The sequence below is a fragment of the Patiria miniata genome, unplaced genomic scaffold, assembly GCF_015706575.1.
Source record: "Patiria miniata isolate m_02_andy unplaced genomic scaffold, ASM1570657v1 HiC_scaffold_5, whole genome shotgun sequence".
Taxonomy (NCBI): domain Eukaryota; kingdom Metazoa; phylum Echinodermata; class Asteroidea; order Valvatida; family Asterinidae; genus Patiria; species Patiria miniata.
This window is the reverse complement of record NW_024037072.1, coordinates 5231962-5258201: the sequence shown is the minus strand read 5'-3', so window position 1 is coordinate 5258201 and position 26240 is coordinate 5231962. Positions and strand designations below refer to the sequence as shown.

General features: G+C 40.9%; 1 protein-coding gene across 1 annotated transcript in view; it reads left to right on the top strand.

The window, feature by feature from the left end:
• The window catches only part of LOC119741645 (MYCBP-associated protein-like), a 138025-nt gene that overhangs the window by 79091 nt on the left and 32694 nt on the right, over window positions 1–26240 (top strand). Inside the window, exons 14-16 of the mRNA XM_038217479.1 lie at window positions 2498–2644; window positions 9478–9591; window positions 10435–10556. Of these exons, the coding sequence (XP_038073407.1) occupies window positions 2498–2644; window positions 9478–9591; window positions 10435–10556 (383 nt within the window). The remainder of the gene's footprint in view (window positions 1–2497; window positions 2645–9477; window positions 9592–10434; window positions 10557–26240) is intronic.

The following is a 26240-nucleotide window of genomic DNA, read 5'->3' as shown; positions in this document are numbered from 1 at the left end:
GTGGGAAATTAATCTTAGCAAATGAATAGCGCTCTTTAGGGGATATTGCGTTAAGTAATAATGCTGTATGGGTAAGTACTCGCTAGTAGGAGATATTGCTTTATAATAATGCTCTAAGTACCGGTAATAATGCTCTTTTAAGTAATAATAAGGTAAGTTGTTGCAGAAGCACCATGTGGCAAAATATCTTTTGTGAGTACATGTATGTATGGTTCTGAAAATAACCGGAGGGTACTCAACGTTTCGGACAGCATACTCTGGTCAGGAGACTGAGGGATTCCAACGGTAAAGTGGGTTTATGTGGTGCCTGGAAGCGATAAAACGTGAGAGGGATACAAACCAAGGGATGTGGGATGCAGGCAGTGAAGCGTGAGAAGGATGCAAACTGAGGGTGCTCAATGCAGGCCAAGGGGATGCTGGAAGATCAATGAGGCATGTCATTCTGAAGGAAGGGAGCGAAGGGGAAGGTTGCCAAGGGTATAGGTGACCCATAGGCTGGAGAAGTTGTCCTAGAGTATAGGAGACCCATTGGACTGGGAGGTGAGGATGGGGTGCCAGATGTCGCTGCATGATGGAGAAACCCATGTCTTGGGGAACCGTGTTGTGTTTGAAGATTTCGATGGCTTCTCTGATGCGGCGGGGGTACTAGCGTTCGGTGCTGGTGATGAGTTCTGACTAGTTCCAGTTGATCTGATAGTCTTCGGTGTGGGATTTCATATTAAATATTATTTTCCTCAGTAGGTGCATTACAATCTGTTTAAAGGTGGGTCAAAAATGTTGCCAAACAGCATCAAAACTATCCATCTGGTGTGTCACAACTCTGAGGGGGTGTATAGATTCCACCAAAGGATGACCCACTGTTGGACAATGACACACCATTCCTGGGGGTCATAGGGTGCGTCATACAATTGATAGGTGCACTGTTTATGTTAAACAAACACAGTCAGTGTCATGTAATTTTTGTAATGTTCATATTTTTATTTAAACTTTTAAGAATTGTGGACATTAGTGTATTGTCATAATTCATCCTGGCTGGCAATTGACTCAAAAATTGTACGCCCAGTGCACATGTTGCTATGTGTCCCCACTAGTTTGCATGTAGCCTTATATGCACTATGCAAAAACTGTTGATTAAATACGAATTGGAAATAATGTGGCCTTGGTGTCCATTCACTTGGTCTCGGTGCCCTTTGAATGTTTGACAACACTAAGGCTAATGTGGCCTGCCCCCTATTTTCTTAGTGTCAAGGCCTTATAGTTGATACAAATATTTGTCCATTCAACCATGAATCATGTTAGTTACCGTAATTTTCGGAATATAAGCCGCGGCTTATACGTTGAATTTGACCGTGAAAACGTTTACTGCTGCTTATACACAGGGCGGCTTATACACCGAGCCTTGAAGAATAAAAATGAGATTCAAATGTGTATTTAATGTACTGGTACAAAAAAAGATTCAATTAAGAAAGCCATTAACAAACCGAAAGCACGTCCCACGAAAATATACCAAGCGGTAAAAATGGCAGGCTGGCAGGCTGGCTGGCCATGCATGAGTGAAAGCTGTCTTTGACAACCAGCCGACTGTACCTGATACTGCTGCATGCCATGCTGCATGCATTCCCCATGGACCACACCATTTGTGGTAATAAAGGGGTGTACTTTCTTGGGAACAATAATTACCAATATGTTAGCTGTTTAAAAAAAGAAAAAAGAACAACTAATACTTTTTATGGAGTTCAAAACATTTATTCAATAATCAGTTGTTCAACGTCACAATATAATTTTTTTCTTGAAATGTATTCAAGAAACGATGTTAAACTCAAAACAGGGGGTAAATCACCCCTTACAAAATTAATGGATTCATCCATAAAAATGTCAGCATTGTGCTGACTGTTTTCAAAGAAAGTTACGATCGAAACTTGAAGTTTTGACGTTACTATTCGTTAGTGATCACAACAATTTGATAAGTTTTGTCGTAAAAGCGGACCTTTTTATTCTTAGGACAAACAAGTCAGCATCTGGTGCCACAAAGCAAGATTTGTAGCGCTGCAGTCAGACGACACATGGGTGGGTTGCATTCTCTCTCAAGTGCTGTGAGAAAATGTTGTCATTTGCGCCGGCGCAGGCTGCCGGGCCATGCTCTAACTTTTAGGCCGGGTACCGGACTGGCCAGCCGGCAGCAATTCCCGGTGTTGATTTCTCATCATCAATTTCCATATTTGTTTGTAAGAGTATCTACTGTAAATGATTTGATATAACTTTTGTGGCCCTTTTTATAGCTTTCATAGTGTAAATGGAACCTGTCAGAGCATTTTGACTAGAATTTGGAGGTCTTACAAAATTGAAACTGCTGCGGTCGGTGCGGCTTATACGCCGGTGCGGCTTATACGCCGACTTCAAATCTGAATTTGCAGATTTTTGCGTGCTGCGGCTTATACTCCGCACGGCTTAAATTCCGAAAATTACAGTAATAACTGTATGTTGTATTGACTTTCAGCAAGATCTGTTTACTAAGCAAGCAGTGTTGACAGCTCAACGCATCCTAGATGAGTTAATTGATGGGATACGTACACCAGAAAGACCATGTTCACCAGTGGATGCTTACATAACTCAAGAGGAGTTATTCCAGCAACACAACAAAGGAGTAAGTCTATTTTAATTTATTGCAAGATTAACATTGAGTTATTTTGATATTTGATTTGAAAAAGTTTGCAAAGCAATCAAGAACCTTTCCAACATTTGAAGAAAAAAATGATTAAATAAAAAAGTACATTACCTGGTGTCTTTTCACCTGCTGTTTTTTAATAAGCTGTTTACCTTAATTATATGGTCATCTAGATTCACTTTCTGTGTGTTGCTTATAAACAGGCTAAAAAGGGGCTGTCCTGTGCTGTTATGGGCATTACAGCTACTTCCGGCTGCTTTGGCCACAAAAGTAGCCGCTACATTTAAGATAGTGTTTTGTAGTCGACATTTTTATATTTACAAATTACAGTCGAGCCCAATTATTACGAGCACGGTTGGGACAAGAACACAGTTACCACAAGCATATTTCATCAGTCCCGACCAAAATGTTTTTATTTCTATTGGAGAAAATTGGCTTAATAAGAGCTGTGTTAGCAAGAAAACACGGATATAGTCCGAGCATTTTTATTAGCCCTGTTGTGTAAAAAAACGTCGTTATCAATGTCTTTACAACAAATACAATTTGAAAGCTCCTGTTTCAGTTACCCAATCCCTGTAAATCCTGAAGAAAGGTGCCAATAATTATCGTGCTAAGGCTAATCTGCTCTTTAATCTGCGCTGCAGTTTTAAGAACGCCTGGTAAGCCCTAGCTGTGTGTGGCGTCCTGCTGGCAGAGCTTTTACAGCGAGTGTTGTGCATGCAGATTTTGTACCGCCAGAGGGACTTTCATTACAATGAAATGAAATGAAGCCAATAGAAGGGTTTTTAGTGCAAACTAACAACGGGTAAACCTGGCTTTCGTTTGAACAGAATGCTACCCAAGGTTTGGTGCAATTAAACAATTGAACAAAACGATCCCACTGCCTCTGACTTAATTTCTTTTGTAACAGCAAGTCCGAGTTTTTTTTCCTAATGGGGCGCAGTACAATCATGGGCGCAGTAAAATCAAGTCAACTATCCAAGTTCAAGTTCAAAATTAAAGCTTAAAAGTTAAATACATTCAAAGCTACATACTGAAAATTAACCAGATTTACAAAAAAAATGACCAACGAGCAAAGTAACTAACCCACTAACTGATCAGCCGGCAAGATAAGTCTTAAGACATGATTTACAAACAGTCAGGGAATTTAATTCCTGTAAGTTGGTAACTTGTTCCATAGTAGACTTGACTTTAAGTTGATATCTTAAAACAAACAATGAAACAAATCACAAAAATCCCTTACTTTACATCCGCACGACAAGGTACACTTCAGCATGCATTCCACTTCAGTGCCGTAACAATGCGAGCACACTGTAAGTACATTGTACAACATGCATATTGTACTGATTATACACGTGCATACATGTACAGACCATGTGTATACATGTGGTGCAAAAGTTAGCAATTCTGACTTGATCAATCGATACATATCGGTATGCAACATCTTCACTATGCATATGCAGCAACATCCCTTGACCTATCAAAGTAACCAATTTTTGAAGACGTGTTGTTATGATCCCAAAACAAAAGAGTAAACCCAACCCGAAATTCACTCCCCAGAAAAGGAACCAAAACAAAGTGGACATGAATAAAGCAAAGGCAAACCAGTTCACACCTTAATATGTAATATTATTACTTCAACAAAATCAATACAAAACACTTTACACACAAATTCAGTTTAAGAAAATAACAATATACCATGATAGATTACCAGAGTGTGAGTGGCAGGGTGAGCATGTGCGACTAACAAAAAGTTCATAGTTCTTGTCTTGGTGGGTGTTCTATGGTGACTCCGGCGATGAGCAGCAGGAGAAGGGTCCTCCCGTTAGGCAGTTAGTACGGTCAGCATACGCCGTACTCGTGAGTTCACACACATTGGATCAGTACCTCCGTGAAGTGACGTCATGGTCCAGAAACTCAGACCGAAGTCTCTTGTCTGACGAAGTCGCCAAATAGTCCGTGGGACGAGAGGCCAAAAACGCTTTAGTTTTCGAGATACGCGATCTGGTCCCCCGAAATTTATAAAACTTAAATGTAGATTATGATGTACCATATCTAAAAAACTTTGTTCCCCGATCCACAGTTTGTTTAATGAGAAAATCTGGGATAAAAACGCCTAAAATTTTGCATGAGAAAAAAAACATAAGAAACAGCGCCCTCTATTGGCACAGTCAGAAACCTTTTGTCACGCAATGAGCGCTTGCCAGATAATACTTCTTTCAAGTTCCATTTGTAGATCATTACAGATCAAATTCGTCTATTAAGCTGTTGCCGAATGGCAGCATTCAGAAATCGAATTTGTTGTATATAAATCAATTAGACGAATTTCTTTGCTAATAAGGTTGGTGTAGACTAGACGAAAACGTGTACTTGTTGTTTGAATCGCTTGAACTGAATTTTTTAAATTGTCACACAAAAGATGAAATTAAACATCAGAAGTGCACTAAGTCGATGGTGATGGACGAATATGAATATTAGAAATGGTGAATTCGAATGATAAACATTTTAAAATAGCCGGGAAAACCTATATAATCTAATTTAATCCATTTATTAAATTTTTTTGGGGGGGGAATTTAAACCTGCACAGTTGTTACTCACACAAGAAGAATGGTATTTTGATTACATGGTTTGTTCAATCTGTACTGAAAGAGCATTACTTGTTAATTTTCAACTAACCAAACAAGATTATGAGCACATGTACACATTATAGGCCGATTAGATGAGTTGTTGTATAACATATCAAAAGTCTCATCAAATTGAAGGACCCACTTTTTTGTTTGCAAACTTTTTTAAGAAGAGAAAATTAATGTATATTCCCCTGTTTGGAAGCTGTGAGTGGCAGCAGAACTGCAATTTGTTTCAGCTGAAACCGTTTTACCAATTTTATTATTTTGAATATTGTTTTAAAAACTGATTCATTTTTTGTTGTTGCTCCATCCATTCTGTGAAACCACAAATCACCCAATGGCCCACCTGCTTCATTTTTTGAGGCTGCATCAGATTTGTATTACTTTTTAAAATTTCAGGAATAACACTTTTTAAAGATGTTTCAGAAGATCAGATGCTCCACCAGATGCCACGCACTTATATTATTTTTGAAAACATGTTACCCTGAGATAAGAGTTCAAAAAATTATTCTGATCTGTGGTTTAACCATACCAATCGATGTTCAGCTAATACATAACAATGTTAACGTACATGGCCTGATCTTAAATTTAAAACGTGATCATTTCATGTTGAACAAAACTGTAACGAAGATATTTTGGTATCCCGATGAGAAATAACAAAAATCTAGAAATATAATATGAAAGAAGTGTCATCTAGCAAGCACTCATTGGCCGAGTTTGGGCGGGTCTTGTTCTTGACACGGGTATATCATTATTGCAAACATCGACGGATAGGTGTGTGAGATCCTGTTCCGAGTGCAGTGTTCGTGGGTCATGTTCCCACTGTTCGAGCGCGAGAACAATAATAAATATTTGCGTCAACAGACTGCCGGAACTCGGAGTCGGACAGCCATTGCGTGAGAAAAAGGTTTCTGACTGTGTCAATAGGGGGCGCTGTTTCTTATGTTTTTCTCATGTAGAATTTTTACCGTTTTTATCCCAGATTTTCTCATTCCCGAACAAACTGTGGATCGGGGAACAAAGTTTTATAAAATTCGGCAAACCAGACCGCGTGGCGAGTGAAAAAAAGGCCTCGTCCCACGGACTAAAACCAAACCAGGCAGCACCTTATGTGGTGCAAACTCCAACATGCTTGAAGCTCCAATCTGCAGTCCAGTCGACGAGCGACACAGGGGAGATCATCAGACAGCAGACTCCCGGTCTTGGTCTTCAGGCATGTGCCCTGGGAAAAACTCCCCAACAGCCGGCATTGGGCACAGTCGTGAAACTCACGGTCCTCTCCGTCCGATGGTATGGGATGAAAGGCACACCCCAAAGTTCGACGATCCACTTTATACGGGGACGAACATTCCAGGCACACCCAATGCATGCCGTAAATTCTGACTTCTCGCTCTCCAAGTTTGACAATTGTTCATGCTCGCCCCAATTGGGTTAATCTGCTCGCCCCTTTGCATAGTTTAAACTGTTTAAGACATGTTCTAGTCACTATTTTGTTTAACAAGAAAACAAATATTATGTAATACAGTTTTAAATGCCACCAAATAAATAATACATTACTACAACTCTGGAATAAAATCATAACAGTGTTCATTATTTTCAGTAGGTATGGAAGGCTGGATAACATTTGTAGATTTGAAACACATTCTGGTGATAATCCTCAGACATATGGGTTGCCTTACCCCATTCCTGGCTTTGTTGTAAAGCCTCTGTTTTCTCCTAATGTCTCTTTTGACAGAGCTGTTCACCCAAGGAAAGGAGAAGCGTCTAGAGCTCAGCTTCGATAGTGTAATTCTATCTATATAGCTGAAAAGAGCTTCTTTTAAACTATCAAACAAGCTGTCAATGGTACTTGCGTCCAGTATGTCTGGAGTGACAGAACTGTTGAAGTTGGTTAAGATCAGCTGTTCTCGGATTGATACTAAAATGAACACAGTATTCAAATGGTGTTCAAAACAAAAGGGAATTTTTGGATATGGTTGTGGTTAACCAAGATGTTGAGATCCATTGATATCACCACGTGTTGTGGGTAGAAGCCAATCACAGCGAAAATTAATCTCCAAAGACTGTATAAACTTGGAGCAAACGAGCGACTGACCAAGTCTGGGTTGCTGCATCACTTGAAAATAACATGTACATGTACATTATTAACATGATGGGCGGGATTCGACGCATGAGGGCTCGTGTTATACTGTACGGACATACGTATGTATGGGCTATGCGTGGATTTACTATAGGCACAGACCGAGCGCAACCCAGACTTGGCCCAAGTCTAGTTCCATAGCTGTGGTACCATCTTGCAGATGTCGATCACAGGGACGCACGGTGAACACGTAAGGAAATCACATTTTCTACCCCCAAAAAATGGTCAACATTACAAAAAATGAGGTCATTAGAATTAAGAGAAGTGTGATTTTGGTTGAAAAAAGTTGTTTTGGATTGATCAAAACACATCTATAATTTGATCAAAACTAAAGAGAGGCCTACACTTCCCAATTGCTGGCAGGATCTTTATCACTTCATGTCAAGCACATACGATTGAAACCAGTCCCACGTGCTAAACGTGACGGCTAAGTTGCCTCTTTTCCTGCCTTAAAGGAAACATGCAGCGGAAATTCAGCTCACCTTGTTTTCATGCACATAACTGTGTTGCAACAATACAAATGTACATACAAGATTTTAATACTTGTTTTAATTGAAGTGACAAGAAAGTGGTAATTTTTCAATTATTTGCAAATCCTGTCATCAAATGTAAGAGGGCGCTATGTCAAATATTGCATGTGAACAGTACAAAAACTAGTCCTTCAAAACTTACCCCCAAAAAAAAGTTTTGAAGAAATATTTGCCACTACTATTGTCCCAACAAGATGTTTAACATGATAAACAAGTAAAAAGTGGAACTCCAAGAAAATGAAGAAAGTTTGATATATATTTGTACACAAAGCTATGGAGACACTACTGTTCTGCCTTGAATGACATCACGCTTTGGCTCGTGAATGTGGAAATTTTCATTAGCATAAAAACTAAAATGTTGTACAATACATGTACTTCTGTGCAGAAGTGGGTAGCAGTATGGTGGACGTGCTTGATTGTGTCTGGAGTCAATCTCGGCTACCCACTCTGTCCAGTTTGGTGGTGTTTTGTTTGTTTTCCTTATTTTATCACTTCTCTTTCATCGTTATTTTATTTATTACACATTACAATTCATAATACATTTACAAACATTTAATAATTTGCAACAAACATTGTAAAAGGCTTGAAGCTGTATACCAATAACGTACATGTGTTCATACAAAAACAATAAACACACATACACGGCGTGCGGATAACTTGTGCTCCGTGCATAAATGGGAAAATCATTCGATGCATAATACGAGGTATGGGATAAAACAACGGTTTTTTTTATAGTCCTCTTGAGCTGTAATTAACAGTGTTTGACTATAGACTTGTTTACTGTTATTCAGTGTTTCAATTGAAAACACTTAACTGTAATACAGTTATGCGCCCCTCGGGTGTTCAAAACGTCATATCCCACATCACCGCAGTCAACAATTGTTTTATTATACCTCTGTCTTGGATTCGTTAGATTGTGAAGTAAAAATCAGGAAAACAAACGGCAGAAAACAAACAGCAGGAGTGCATGTTGTGTGCTCGAAGCAGCTGATCGTCTGCTAGTTCGCTGCTCCCACTCGTGTGTGAAAATATGGTGAAAATAGTGTGGGTACCAACGATACCAGCATTTCACACCCTACGCACCGTACGTACAGAGTCATATAGCACACTCCCTGTGGGATATCACGTACGCGATGACCCACAGGGAGTGTGCCATGACTTTTGTAAACTTAACTTCTAGGCCAATGAAAATACAGTTTTCAAGACAGAGGTACCGGTATAACAACATAAACTAGCTGATTTGTCAAATGAGTGAGTATTGAGTGAGTATTCAATACACTGTAGTCTATGAATGAACATGATTTGAAACTGTCACACAGCACACGACAGAAAAGCTTGTACCAGTATTTCATAAAATGGTGTCAAAATGTGCATATAGCCACAAATTTTCACTGCAGCATGGATTTTAGGTTTCATTGCTTTATGTACAATGTAGGCCCTATATGTAGGCAAAGAATAATACCATTATGTATTACCATTACTAAAATCCCCCAATTTATTAAATTTTTACTATAGATGCACTATTCAAATGAAATAGTAAACCAGTTAAGTCAACTCTACCTGGAGCAGTTTGATGACGATGACAAAGAAAATCATTCCTGGGATCTGTCTATTCATAGTATGAAACAGGTAGGAATTCTGATCATAACAATAAAAATAATAGTACAGTAGAGCATTGCTACAATGAAAACTGCAGTACCGAACATTTAGTTATAATGAACATTACCCTTTGGTTCCCAAATTTTGTGTCTGAATTGTTCGGAAAATGCATTCATATTGTCCATTTGTATCACCAAGAACACTTCTCAGTTGCATTCAATTGTTAGACAATAAAAATGTTGTGAGAAGTTCATTTGTGAGGTTTTGATGCTCAAGTTCATAACGATAGAGCACTGCGATTTTTGGAAAGGCTGCTGCTGGTGGGTGCACTAGGCGTAGGTGGTCTACGCACATTTGGACCTATTTGCTACTCAGTGTGTTGGTCAATATCACTATACATGTGCATGGCTTCATTTACAGTCAGTTTATGAAATTTAATGAAAAACTGTTTGATAAGACACATGCTGATTTATTGTTATGTTTGTCAATAGAGCAGACACTTTAGGTAAGAACAGTATAAAATCTAAGTAAAAATGGTGATTTTTGACAAATACACATTACAATAAATAAAAATAAGGAAATTTTGCAAAAAATTCTGTTCACTTCATGTCTCGCTGGTCAAAGCGAGTTATGATGGAAGTACATGTATTGTACACGTATGTGTACATGTACATCAAACTTGATTGTAGAAAAATTGGGAACCTTGCTTATTAAACTCAAACTCCGGATACCTCAAATTTAGTATCCATTCCCCTGAGCTTATAGTTATTTGGATTTTTCTTTACATGGCATTAATCATAAACATCTATCTTAATGTTTGTTATTAATTTTAATTCTTTGATTTAAACTCTGAGTAAATTTGATTGTTTATAGGACTTTTTGGCTCTTGAAGATGAGACCAAAAGGGAAGATCTGTTAACCAAGATGAATGCTGCTGTGACTTGTCTGTATTTCCCGCCACTTAGCCCCATTCAGCAAGAGATGTACAGGGTTGGGTAAGCTCACATTTTTACATCTTAGAAGTATACAGATGCCCAGCATTGTGAATACATCACATGGAAACATTTGCCAGCTTCTGTCTCATAAAAGTTTTTTGACCTTGTGTGTGTTGGCTGCACACAGGTCACGGTTGCCTGGACAACCCTCACTGTAGGGTGATACCTCTGTCCAGTATGGGTGAATAAACCATGCGGGGGAGGGGGGGGCCCTGGCAAGAAGAGCCTCAATCTGGCAACTTTACACAATAAATATATCCGGTTCAGTGATTCCCATGTATACACAGGAATCACCGAATCCCAAAACGGGAATCACTGAACCGGCTATATTTATTGTGAAAAGTTGCAAGAACGAGGCTCTGCATGCCTATGGCGGAGTGTGCAAAGAGCGAATGCGACCCCTTTCTGACCATGGAGAACAGCCGGAGATCAAAAGTGTTGGGTAGTTTTTTTTCAGAGAGCCCGGAAAAAAACGTTGTGAATCAGTGAACAACTCTACTCGCATGTGGTCCAAGCCGAGAATTGAACCTGGGCCACATTGGCAAGGGGCAAGTGCTTTACGTACTAGCCACCCATGCCACTTTATGTAGATTTAGATTTTCGGAATAAATGTTCGTTTTGGAGGTATCAAACACTCTGTTTAAGACCGGTTGGAGTCTGGCTGCTGATAATTACCCCGAGCCAAAGTTGAGGAAAAAAAAATAACAGTTCTGCTTCCAGTTAGGCCAAAAATAAAAGTCTCTGGTTTCTCATCTGCGCGTGCATCGCTGTAGCCATGCGCGTCGGCAAAATTAAAATGTTTCTTTTTTTTAATGTAAGATGATGTCTCAAAACTGCCAAACTCACTAGTTTGACTGGAATCCTGCTGCTGCACAATTTTAACATGCTTTTAGATGGGGTTACGATCGAGTATTAGCTTTATGTGGCCTTTCTCGGCTCCCATATGTATTGCACTAAATTTAGTCGGGCACCATTTGCAGACTGTGTTGTAATCTTGTAATTCTGCGTCTGGAAGCCAGTCTGAGGGAGCGATGGTAGTGTACCTGGAACCTGTAAACGCTTTCTACTCAGCACAATATATAAGGGTGCAGCCTGGCAGCACGTGCCTGATGTCGACAAGGGCGTCAATTGCTTCTCAAAAGTTAAGGGGGGGGGGACATGCCTTGCCGAACACTAAAAGTGCAAAGCTCAGTAAAGCAATTATTCCCGATGCTCACATCTAAATTAGATTCATCAGAAATAGTCAGGATCTTTTGGTCTGGGAACCAGACTAGATTGCCTCATTCAATTTTTTTCACTTTTCACTTAAGTTGACACTTCTTGCAAACTGCAGTGCTAGGCTGGAAATCGATGCCAAATTACCAATGCGTGATTTTTTGAGTGCCGACTCACACAAAGGATTTTGTTACGCTTTTTATAGAAAGGGGACCGAGAGGGTCCTTACTTCAAGGGTTACTGGAAGTGAAATGATAACTGAATTTAACTCAAACACAGAGCCTTTTAATAAACAAATACATTAAGTAATGGATGTAAAACAAAAAGGCATGTTCATATCAGCATTCAAAATGGAACTCTTTATTGGTACATGAAAGAAAGTTGATCTATTCATTTGAGAACAATTCTTCATAATAATGCTCGGAACTCTCACTTCTTTAGAACAGTACCAAATTAATTCACAAAGTTTTTAATTTGAATCAAATTTTCCTTTTGCTGTCTTTTGTCAAATGATAAAATTAGGGCTGTCCCGAATATACCGAACATTCAAATATTCGATCATCAACCAAATGTTCATAATTAAATGAAAACTACGCATGTACGCAGCCCTGCTAGTACGCACACGAATGTTGTGTTATTTTCATCGTAATGTTGCAAAAGTGAAGTACATGCCAATGTTCACCATCAACCAGTGATGCCACATGTGGCAGTCATGCCACATATGGCATCACTGTGTTTCAGTGTTTCCATGTTGTACTAACCATATCATTTTCTCCTTTTCTTCCTTTTCTATGAATAACACCGTTTGTACTTCCACCAGCTGAGAAGTGAGAAGGCGCTACACTATTTTACCATCACGCTGACTACCCTTTTTTTCTCCCTGTCTTGATTTTCCCCTACAGGTTTGCAATTGTCGCTCCTGTTTAGGTACCTTTTCGAAATATCTTCAAAGGAGATGGAATCAAGCTCTGCACAGTGCCTCTATTAAACTCATCAATATCCTCTCTCAACAGTGTCAAATTGCACTTCAGGACCTCCATTAGCAGGCACAGATCCAGGGGTGGGCCGCAGAGGGAAGGGGGGGGGGCAACCTTCTTAAAAAATACAGGCGCCGATATTAAGCATCAGCCCGCAAACATTGCGTTCTGGCACAGCGAGCTCGAGAAACTTTGAAATAAACCGCGATCCCAACATACGTACCCCATACGTAATAACACTTCAAAACCGTTGTTACTATGTACGTACATTGTACGTTGTACATTGAAAAGCACGTGCAGCTTATGTGTGTAGCTAGCTCGACATACACGTTGTACGCTGCTCTTTGGACCACACCATTGGTCAAGGGGTGTGTTTTCGCAAGAACAATTTGCCACTATTTCCACGCGCTTTTATTATACTTTTTACGGAGTCCAAAAAAGTGTTCTGTTTTTTAAATGACTTCTTCAACCTCACCATATATATGTCGTAAAGACTTTATTTGAGAAACGATGCAAACCCATAAACAAAATTGAAACACTCCTGAAGATAAACATGGATCCATTTATAAAACATCTTTTTTTACGAAGAAAGTTGTGATCCAAAAGTTGGGTTTTGATGTTAATTATGCGTTGCTGAAAATACAAATCTGATAAGTTTGGTACTTTAAAGGGATCTGTTTGTTTTTAAAGACAAAAGCAATCAGTAGTTATTGCCAAAAGGCAAGTTTTAGCACTCGAGACATGTTCTGGCAAGCTAGATGGAACACGGTGTGTTGCTTTCTCAAGTGCAAGCGAGGAAAATTTGAGCGTATTTCGCCGCTGGCAGCACGGGCCGGTGACTGTGCCGGGGGCCGGGATAGGTACACCAATTCCCGATGTCTATTATTTTCTCAACGTCATCATCTACAATAGTTATTTTATACAATTTGTCATGCTGTGCGCGCCGCTGATCTGCCGATGGTTTATTTACAAATACATACCGGAAGGCACTAGAAATTGAAACTGGACTGAATTAAAACTAATAACATTTCTGTAAAATGTTTACGCAAAAATATAAAAAGGGGAGTGAGAAACTTGGAGGACTTAGAGTTACTGCGAGTAAGGACTCAGTCTGTCTGAGCAGGGAGAAAATGTGAATGAAGTGCCTCTGGACTGTTGAACCACATGGTCTCAACATCCAACAAGGCATCGATTAATATTTCCATTTTTTTCCTCAAATGTCATTTGTTTCAGATTATCTTGCCTGACCCTCTTGGGGTTTTACACCTCCCCTTTCAATTTCACCCTTTTCCTCATCCACATGTTTCGCCCTCATGCCTCCCTCCTCTCCTCCCCCATTCACATGTACACCACATTCATTACTACCGTGACGTCCCACCCCTCGGGTGGAAGTGATGCAGCAAGGGCGCCCTCTCAACATGGGGGATGGCACGTACCGGAAAGTCCCTGAGCGGCTAGAGATGAGTCCGTTGGGATGGAAATATACCGTCCCAGTATTGGCAGCGTACTGGGTCGTGGTGGGATTCTATTGGACTTATGATCTGTAACCAAGGAATTATTTATGAAGACCAGGAACACCAATCAACCAGCCGAGTGACACAGAATATGCATGTAGGACAACACTTGATAATGGTTTATTTAAAGTGCAATCAACCCAACTCTTAGCAATCAACATTATAAGGCGGTCCAATAAATAATATAGTGCAATAAACAACGAAAGACAACCTTGGACTAAATGAATTATTAATGACGATAGAGGGCACTTTTCAACGAGAGACTATGAACCAAGACAAATTTATCAGCGTATTTTCCTATGCACGCACTATTATTCAAGAGCTGGTAACAAGTCTAGGCCCCAGTACCCTGGACCCCACTCAACTACTGCTGTGTGGGTTCCGGCAACAAGCCCCAGATTATCTCGCACTACCGAACCACATGGTAGTAGCCCTTCGATGTCTGTCCTTGCTGCAATTTCTGTGAACTGATGGTTGTGAAGTCTACGAGCCCGTGCTGGTTTGGGGACTTTGGATGATGGGTTTATGTGAACTGTGTTATGTATTATTTTGTAGAAGTAGGTAAGTTGGTTAACTTTCCTGCTCTCTTCCAGTGAAGACCAGCCTATAGGGTTGTCAACATGTCGGTCACACTGCTCAGTCTGGAATAATCTCTCATTACAAAAAGCGAGCAGCTCTCCGTTGCACTTTTTCCAAGGATGTTATGTTCTTAGCTTTGAGAGGGTTCCAGGAAATGCTACCATATTCTAGGTGTGCACACGCGTGTGGTCTGAGTAGTGCTAAGTACAGCTTTTCTTTGACTGATCTGGATGCCGAATGAACATTTCTTTTGATGCAGTGTCAATATACAACTTGCTTTGGAAGTGACATGTTCTGTTTGAGGATTCCAACTTAGCCTAGGTTTATTATTCTGAATGATTATACCCAAATATGTGATATTGGTTTTCTCTACGAGGTTGGGTCCTAACGTGGTGCAGTTAGTTTTGCCAGGAGCCAGCTTCCTGGAGATTCACATGATGTTACATTTGCTGAGTTAAATTTCATTCCCCAGGTTTTCGCCCAGTTGGCCAAGTTGTCCAGGTCTTTTTGGAACATTAATTTATCAGTTGATGAGCAGATCTTCCGATATAACAGGCAGTCGTCGGCGAAAAGACGAGTTGTGCCAGTCACTGATTTGCTAATGTGGTAAGCCAATGTCGACACTTTGCCATTTTGAAGATTTACCATTTACCACAACTCTTTGTGACCTGTTGGTTAAGAATTCCTTGATCCATCTCTGTGTTTCCGTTTATCCCGTAGTAGTCTAATTTTTGGAGCAGCTTTTGATGAGAAACTACTTCGAACGCTTTGGAGAAATCAAGTACTGCCATGTCTGTCGTGATTTGATTATCGTAATTGTAGGAGATGTCATCTAGATTTGTTCCTTTGTTCCCTTATCCCCTTTGATCATCAACCACACTGGTCTGCTGCTCCCTGCCCCCCTCAATCCCTCCTTTGTGTTTCTCCTTCCAACCCTGCATGCGTGTGTGTCCCATACATGTTTGTTTCTTGTTCCTCTGACATTTGCCGCTGAAGAAGTCCTTGCTAAGGATGAAATATTGGGCCACTTTAATTTTTTGAACAATTTAATTGACGGGACTGGTGCAGTCTGTGTCGTCACTTTGGTATTTGAAGTAAACACCCATACCTGTATCCCGATCATACCAGAGAAAAAATATATTGATTGTTGAAATTACGGAAGTCCTCATGAATTTTCCAAAAGTCTTTGGGGGTACATGTAATGTGTGCTTCGTTTGACTTAAATGCCATCCATCTTTACCAGTGTTGTAGGTCTTGAGACCAGTCTCGGTCTCGAAACCAGTCTTGAGACCACTTTTTGCTGGTCTCAGAAGCTGTGGTCTTGGTCTCGGTCCCCTTTGGTCTCAATATTTTGGCTGGTCTTGAGTCGAGACCAGCAATATGTAGCATTTACAGCGTGATCAATTACTTTGTACATTCAATTCGTTCAGTACAGTTGATTGCTAAAACGTTTGCTATCCCATAGATCATGTTGTCAACCTTGTTAACGAATAGTTATATATCGTGGATTGCACGTTGGAAAATCCCAATAGTACATGTAAAGCTGCAGCTATAGCTGCAATAAGGGCCCACCATATTCAGGGATTGTGTAGTTTAGCCCACCCCTGTGGGTGTATTCACTTGTATTTTTTTTATTCTTAAAATAAATGAGCTGCTCCAAATTAGTGACCTTTGACCCCACGCAATCTTCTCTTTGATTTGGGACAGTATTCCTGATTTTCCAGCAATGAATTCACACACTTTTACCAGTTATCACTCACTATAGCCATGAGACTCCATTTTTCTGGCTGCTCATTTGAAGTACCCCATTTCTCAAAAAGCAAAATCCCGGTCAGAAAAAAGAAAAAACCCAAATCTGTTTACCACCTCGCAACTTGTGGGTCTATGTATGTACAAGTCTATATCCCATGACGAAAATTTGTAAAAATAATTCAATATTTTTTTTAAATCAGGTTCACAAGTCTTGGTAGAAGTTAAGTCCTATTTTAATTCAAGAAAAAAATAAGCCCAATGTGAAATTGAAAATGCATCTTTATATATCCGTTACTAGTCGAAGCTGAAACCAACGGGTGACTGTGGAGTTAAGGATCTGAGGTTCACCGATGAAACATCCACCTTTAATTTGTTACTTTTGTCAAGTTGTAACATTGCAAAAAATAAGTAAACATTTTCCCACAGTGCAAAAAAGCTCACTTATTTTTTGCAATGTTAAAACCTCGCACTCCAAAGTTAGAGTTTCTTAATCAGATTTAAAAAATAATTAAACAAAATATTTTTTTTAAAAGTGGCAACAAGATATGAAGTTGTTTCCAGTTTGTGTAATTGATTCTGCCAACAATAACAAATTCTGATGCCATGTTGTAAGTTAAGGTATGAAGCAAACATGAAAAGCACTCGCATAACACAAGCAGGTACAAGTTATTCCTTGCTTTCAATCACTTCCTTCACATCCCCATCAACACCATCATCTCAAGGACGGACTATTCAGCCATAATTATGTGTCTTGTTTTTTATTTAGATTATTGTTATTTATTATCTGCGGTCTCGGTCTAGGTCTCGGAACATACCAGTCTCGGTCTCGGTCCGCCTTGAAGGGGCTGGTCTCAGTCTCGGTCTCGAAACTTCAGGTCGCGGTCTTGGTCTCGGTCTCGGACTATCCGGTCTCGACTACAACACTGATCATTACATATGTACAGATTGCATAGTTCTCTCAACTGATGATCAGGGAGCGTGTTCACCGTCCACCTGCTGTGTAGTGTTGGGTGGTTCCAGAATTTCTGGAGCTGGTTAGAACCAGTTCCAAGTTGGAACTGGCCCGGAAAATTCGATAAAAAACATAAGCCCTTCAAATTACATGTAAAGTAAACAGTGTCACCTTGTAAATCTGTGCTCCATGGATTTTGGGTTGCAATACATTTTATTTCACCACATTATTTGGTTTCAAATACATGTCTTTTTCCTGTGAAACTATGGAGACTGTGCTATTAAAAAAACAAACTTTTTTATTAACTTTCTGTTCCTTGCTTATGATTTTATTTACCGCGACTGTGCTAACTGAGAATGATTCACTGCACACAATACAAGGCAGTCCCAGCCTTCAATGCACATTGCACAACTGTGTATGTATACTGTATACGTATACATGCGTGAGTGAGGACCTTCATGCGATTGAATTCATATTTATGGAGCTTGTTCTCAGCTCGAGGCTCTGTACGCAGAGTTTGGGTAATTTAGTCTGGAATCAATCCTCTTGGAGCCGGTGTAGCATGAATTTAGGTTTTATGAATTACTGACTCCTTGGTGGTATTGTACATGCTCATACATAGATGATTACGAGAGGGATCGGTCAATTGAGAGGGTTTAACCAGTAAAAGGAAAAAAGAGTACAATTTTCATAGGAGTCAGATTTTCATATCACACAGAACCGAGCAGAGCAGGTTCTTGGTTCTTGAGAGGATTGGTCTCACGGTTCCAGTTCTCATACTGGGACTGGGTAGAACTGGTTACCCGTCGGAACCGCCCAATACTCACTGTATGCCCGATAGGTACATCCACGATTTGCATAAATTTACATATGCATTTAGCACTTCAAAAAAACAAAGTTTCAAAGGAATTGTTTATCGGCTTGTTGACAGAAAGATATTTGAAATGATATAATCTTGGGTACAAAAGTAAAAAAATATCTTGAACACTGTGAGTATAAAGTACACTGTTTTTGTAGATCTTAAAATTAATGTGGCCTGACGTTGCGAACTTAGCAAGTTCTTCTTCAGAGGCTAAAACAGAAATGACAGAGATACATACATTAACATGGGGGTGCACACAAACATGCAGGGCTGAAAGAAGAAACACAAAAGGAGGATTAGGAGGGAAAGGTGTGGAAAGATGCAGGGGAGGGTGGATGAGAGAACAAAGAAACAAAGGGAGATGGCAAACCACAAGGGGTCTGGTGTAAACAGGGGAGGGACCAGAAAGGGGAAGGATCAAAGGTCACAGGGAGTGGGAACGGACAAAAGAGTGTGAGAGTGAAGGGATGATGGGGGGGGGGGGACAGTATAGAGGTGGAAAGGGATGAAAGATGGCGGGAGATGTGTAAACGCAAACAAGGAAGACCAGATGGATTATCTGTAACAGAGGACAATGGAGGAAGAAAAGGATTAATCATTTCCAAGTTGGATGTTGAGACCATGTGGTTGAATAGTTCGAAGACGATTCATCCACACCTTCTCTCTGCTGAGGCGAACTGACTCTTTGCGATTGCCAAGAGATTCAATGCCCTGCAAAATCATATCAGAAATGGAGTGGTTAGGCAGGTTGAAGTGATGACCAACAGGGGTGTCTAGTTTCTTGGTGTTGACCGTTGACCGATGGGCATAGAAACGCTTCTTGAGCGTATTCTTAGTCTCACCTACATACTGCACTCCACAGACCCTGCAAGAAATGAGATATATGACATTAGAGGTGTTACAAGTGATGTTACCAATGGTTCTGTGGGTAGTGACAGAAGAGTGGCCAGAAAAGGAGTCAGACTCCTGGATATGAATCTGGCAGACAACACATCTGGAACTGCACTTGAAAGTACCATGCTGGGTGGGAGGGGATGCATCTAAGGATGGGACTTCAGCTCGAACAATCAAGTCCCGTAGATTTCGAGGACGCCTGTAAGCCAATGTGGGGCCGTTGGGGATGGCGCGGGCAAGGCGATCTGAAGTATGGAGGATATGATGATTGTCATTAGTGATTTTGCGGAGGGGAGGGAGATTGGGGTGAAACGTGGTAACCAAGGGAATCATGGGTTTGGCCATGGCATCAGGGGCCTTTCCCGTGAGAGCTTGATTTCTGGGGATAGATTTAGCTCTGGCAATGGCACGATGAACTTGGCGAGAGCTGTGACCCCTGGCCACCAAGTTGTTCTTCAGTATCTGTGTATGGCGGGAGAAATCGGAATCATTAGAACAAATTCTTCTGAGTCTGAGTGCCTGGCTAAACGCTATGCCAGTTTTGCAGTGCCTGGGGTGACAGCTGGAGGAGTGGAGGTACTGGTGGGTGTCTGTGGGTTTGGAATACAGGTCAGTGGTTAGTGAGTTGCCTTGCTTGCGGACGGTGACATCCAGAAAGTGGGTTTGGTGAGCCGAGAACTCCGATGTGAATTTGATGGTTCTGTGGAAGGAATTGATGTGGTTAGTGAAGGTCAAGAGACTGTCCTCATCACTGGTCCAGATGAAGAAAACATCATCAATATATCTCCACCAGATCCAAGGGCGACATGGGGCCGAGGCAAGAATGCGTTCTTCGAGGTCACCCATGAAGAGGCAAGCCATCGACGGGGCCATGCGAGTGCCCATTGCAGTGCCGTGTACCTGTAGATAGTGTTCACCAAGGAAGGAAAAATTGTTCTTCGTTAGTATAAGTCTCATGAGGGTGCCAACATCACTGATGGGAGGAGTCGTGTGTCCTGCCTTGGCCAGAGCCAAGGAGCAAGCACGAACTCCCTCCTCATGTGGGATGTTGGTGTACAGAGATGAGACGTCGAAAGTCCCAATGATGGCTGTGCTGGGAATCTGGTCCTTGATTCCTTCAAGCTTGCGTAGGAAGTCTGGGGTGTCGTGAATGTATGACGAAATCTGTGGGACAAGGGGTTTGAGAAAACTGTCAATGAACAGGGAGATGCGTTCCGTGGGTGAGCCATTACCGGAGATGATGGGTCTACCGGGGTTGCCAGCCTTGTGAATCTTGGGTAGCAGGTAAAATCTGGCAGTCCTACAATCACAGGGAGAAAGAAATTTGTGAGCTTTCTTCGACAACTGGTCACGTGATCGCATATCGTCAAGTACCTGTTGTATATCTTGACAGAAAGTGCCTGTGGGGTCAGAGTCAAGGCGGGTATAGTTAGTGCGATTATCCAACTGGCGGTGGGCCTCATCAATGTACTGCTGACGATCCATGATGACCACAGCTGAACCTTTATCTGCTGGCTTGATGATGATGTCGGTGCGAGAGCGCAAGGAGTTGAGAGCCAGGCGCTCCTCTCTGGGGAGATTATCATGAGTCCTGTGGGGGAAGTTGTCCGGGTTAGTGACTTGGGAATTGATAACTTGAACGTATGTCTCTATGGCTGGCACACGATTCTTGGGGGGTACCCATGAACTCTTGACTCGAAAAGGCTCTGGCTCACACGGTTCACTGTCCAGGAAAAACTCACGCAGGCGGATTCTACGGTAGTATTCCGTGAGATCTTGGCTGAGCTGAACCTGGTTCACAGAACGGGGAGCGGGACAAAAATTGAGACCCTTGGAGAGAAGTTTGTGCTCTGCGTCAGATATTGATGAGTCAGTTCGCCTCAGCAGAGAGAAGGTGTGGATGAATCGTCTTCGAACTATTCAACCACATGGTCTCAACATCCAACTTGGAAATGATTAATCCTTTTCTTCCTCCATTGTCCTCTGTTACAGATAATCCATCTGGTCTTCCTTGTTTGTGTTTACACATCTCCCGCCATCTTTCATCCCTTTCCACCTCTATACTGTCCCCCCCCCCCCCCCCCCCATCATCCCTTCACTCTCACACTCTTTTGTCCGTTCCCACTCCCTGTGACCTTTGATCCTTCCCCTTTCTGGTCCCTCCCCTGTTTACACCAGACCCCTTGTGGTTTGCCATCTCCCTTTGTTTCTTTGTTCTCTCATCCACCCTCCCCTGCATCTTTCCACACCTTTCCCTCCTAATCCTCCTTTTGTGTTTCTTTTTTCAGCCCTGCATGTTTGCATGTTTGTGTGTTTGTGTTTTTGTAGATGTCACAAAGCGTCTTACAATACTTGTCTTTGATTCCTTTTGCAAAAGTGTTGGAAAAGCACATTGGTTGACGCCAACTGCCGTGTTTAGGGTTCATGGCTTAATACATTCCCTGCTTTTATAAACAAGATATTCATAAATACCTCAGACAGTTTAGCCATTCCTATTGGTCGAGAGCCCGTCACGTGGCTGGTCTAATAAACGGATGATAAAGACATGGCTAGCTGGTCTTAAACACTTTTCCAGTGTCACATAGAATGTGGACTCCTAAAAATCCAGTGCCTCTTACCATTTTATTGGTTGAACGTTCACAGTCCTCACGTAGGCATGCACAACACTACCAGTTAGTCAGAATTTCATAGTTCTAAATTCAAAACGCACGCCCCAGGTGCGTTCTGCGCGACATCACACAGAACGTGCCACGCGCGCGTCAATCTCCATAAAAGGGTTGTTTACATCTTAATCGCCAGCTGAACACTCCGTTATTTAGCTAGAGGGATGTTTAAAAAAGCATGAAGTGAACTTGTTGAACAAAATCGGGATTTTTTTACCGATATATTATATTTTTTTGACCGAAAAGGTATTTATGAATGATATTCCGGCTCGGGTAATTATCAGCACCCAGACTCTAAGCGGTCTTAAACAGAGAGATTAAAACCTCTCGAGCACACATTTATTCCCTTATTATTATCTCCACCTCTCTTTCCGATGATCCTTCTCGAAACAAATAAAATTTTCAAATCAATAACCAAACCTTGCTTATTACTCACCCAAAAATAAATTCCATACCGAGTTTGCGGTATTGTTCAGTTTTGAAATAAAAAGTGACTTTACGGTGATTATACAAATAATGAATGTTTGTGAGTGCAATGGAAGGAATATTTTCGTGAGGTGAAAAATTGACTGTTCCATTCAACGAGGCGTAGCCGAGTTGAATGGAACAGTCAATTTTTCGCCGAATGAAAATATTCCTTCCATTGCACGAATTAAAAAACATTCATTATTTGTTTTTTATAACATCTAATTAGATCCTTGTCATTTGATATTTTTATAAACAATATACAATGTACTTAGGGTTACCTTCAATTTGACTTTATTTCAATTTGACTTCGTTTCCATCCAGGCATCCACAACATATTATGTATCCATAAGGTGGTAGGCCTTAAAGTTCCAATCCAAACTGTTGTAAACACTTCTAAATTTCAACTCCGAAATTGTTGGAAAAAGCAGTCTATATAACAGATTGAACGGTTGAACTGTCCAAGCACTAAACAACACATATACAAATTGAATGAATGTCCACATCATTTGTTGTGGAATGTGACAGGTCCATGAAAATGGAAGTGCTGCACTGAAGAACATGATGTTGCGTTCTGGATGCTGAAGTTTGATTCTTGTAGAATCACTTGTTCTTGAAAGAGTGTCAAGAGCAAGTCCAGTGTTGGGTCGTCCTGATCTTCAGTTTGGCCTAGGGCTACAGGCTCAGTAGGCAGTGCTGGACTACAGCTACTGGTAGGCCTACTTGGACTTTTGTCTGCATCATTTTGCAAGCGATTTTGGCACTGATTTCCTTTTTCTTATCAGCACTAGTTGTTGCATAGTGTTTTAGCGAGGATTCTGATTTGTGACCAGTAACAGACATGATGTCACGGCTTGCGAAACCAGCATGGTCTAGGACGATCACTGTTGTGGCTCTCAGGCTGTGGTTAGTGTATTTCCTGACACAACCAGCTACCTCAGCAATAGTTTTCATCTTGTTACCTAGAGTGTTGATACCCAACGGGGCAGTGCAGTACCATGGTCCCTCAGCTGGAGCTTTGTCTTTAGGTTGTTGCCAGAAGCAGTCCTGTGCAGGGTTCAACATAGCCTTGTATGGCAGAAATGAAGAGACCGGACAACTGGAAGACCCTGGGATCTCGTACATATACCCACTATAACCTTTGTCATCATTTTCTCTTCTTGATTTGGTGAGCATGTCCCGGTGCACGACGTAGCAAAGATTCTGTGCATCTGTTTCAATCACAAAGTCATCAACTTTCATGTCACAGAGGTTTTCGCGCCCTGGATTAGCAAAATATATCATCACATCCATGAAAACTTTATTCTGCAGACCTGATGGTGTTGCAATGTCAAGGGCATCTGAAGCAAAAATCTTGGCCATATCTTCCCAACTGATTGGATTCTTGTGCTTGACAGACCCTTTCCCCTCCTTCTTCTACTTTACCATCATTGCTTTGTATGTCTGGTTGCTCCGATGACACTGGTCAGACTTGGATACGTCAACATCTTTCACGGCTTTGAAATGACGATTTACTCCGTATTTGATCCAGTGCATCGACTTCTTCGTGTATAGACTACCGTCTGCTTTCCTCAATCCAACAAAAAATCGGGACAAAAATTTGTCAAGTTCTTCAACTGTCAGCGCTTCGACGGCAGCTAGAGTTGTCCCAGAAAAGACTGCATATGCCTCCAATCGGCTGACGGCGTACTGAATTTGTTTCTTGGTGTTAACAGCGTCAGAACTGTCCACAAGCTCACTTAAATCGTCGTCCGTCACCATCAAAAAACCCGCCATGTTTTTTGTTGCTGTTCATGCACGGCCGTGTCAAAGGTTGCACTCGATACGTATACATGCATAATGCATAGCGCATATATTTTCGTGTACGCTCAACGTGTAGCAGCAAACTACAGCACCGCGATCCATAACGAGGCGCGCGTGCAATGGGGCGAAACGAATGGAACCGAGATATGCACGGTAATGGAACCAATTTGCACGGTAGTATTTTGTCAGTGAAATGGGACAAATGATTTAATGTCATGGGACTAAATTCCACCAATCAAATGACAAGGATCCAGTTAGGTGTTATATAAACTAAAATATCGCACTACCAAATGCCACTTTTTTGTCAATGGCAATTTTTTTGTCATCAGCGGTTCATTGTTCCCATTCTTTTAGCGGGTTAAAGCCCTTGACAATTATAAAGTATTAAATTATTGCAAAACACTGCAGTGTCCCATGATATCGATCACTGCATGCAGACATTAGCCGGCGTACTTTGCGTGCAACTGTAGACCGGCGCGGCATGCAGTTGCAGCTAGCGTGTGTAGAACTTCATTTCATTTCATTTCATTTATTAATTGCACAGGTAAAAATTCAAGTACAGACAATAAGAACAGTAAAGAAAACAAAAACAGGCACATACAGTTAGGAGAGAGAACAAGAAAAAGAGAAAAAAAAAAAGTAGCACCCCTGATGGATTTTAAAAAAGTAAACTAAATTACTATCGAGTTAATCTCCTGATGCCACAATTTAAGAAGAGACAATACAAAAGGACATTACAAATGGACATTATTAAAACATGGCTTACAGTATAAGAATATAGAACTATACAAGCAGTTAAAACTTTAAAAGCACAAATGGGCATTAAAAAATACAGATTCGGTAAGAGAGATTCGAGTGAATTATAATGCAAAAGGCACTATAAAATTGAGAAAAAAAAACAAGCAGCAAGGTATTTGAATGGGCAAGGCAACTAGAAATTTAAACTGTTTTGGTCAAGGGGACCTCCTGGCCAGGGACTAATAAATGATTTCTGAGAGAATTTGTAAAGGAGGATAAACTATGGATAATTGTATCTTTAATGCAGGCCGGTAGTTCATCCCATAATCTAGGGAATCTGTGAAAAAGAGAATGATGGGCAGCATTGGAACGAGCCCGATGATGGACAAATTTAACAGATTCGATATGTCTACAATTAATGGGAATGAGAGTGTCAGTGTCAACGTCAAATTTATTATATAAACATTTAATAACAAACGTAATTGAAAGAAAATGAACCCTGTTGATTAAAAGAGGCAGACCCAGCTTGACACACCTGTCTGAATATTCAATTTCATTTACAGAATCAATTAAAACCCTTCTCGGCAGACCCAAACAAAAACGGGTGAATCGCCTCTGTACCTTCTCTAGCGTTTTTTGCTGAGTCGAAAGAACAGGGCACCAGACTGGAGCTGCGTATTCAAGTATGGGTCTGCTAATTGAGCGATAAAGTGAAGTCAGAATGTTAGGGTTTCTAGTTTTAACTACTCTACCAATAAATCCGTTGAGTCTAGTGGCTTTGGAAGTGACTTTATTAACATGTGTTTTCCAGCTTAAGTCCCTGGAGATAATAACACCCAAGTATTTGTAACTATCCACATTTTCCAAAGTGTTTTCAGCAATTTTATACAGTGGTTTAGCAGGGTTTCTAGACCTGGTCACAGTCATCAATTTACACTTATTTGGGTTTAAAGTCATACAGTTTAGATTACACCAAGTGTTTATGTGCTGCAGGTCATCCTGGAGTGCCACTTCATCCTCTTGATTTTTAATGACTCTGTACAAGACAGTGTCATCTGCATACTGACGGAGATTAGATTGAATGCAAAATGGTAAATCAAAAGCAAAGATATTGAAAAGAATAGGTGCAAGAACAGCACCCTGTGGCACGCCAGAATGAACTGCAGCCCAGTCAGATGATGAACCCATAAACTGAACCCGTTGTAATCTGTTTGAAAGATAAGACTTAAACCAGTGCAACATTGAGCCACAAATACCGTATTTATGTAAT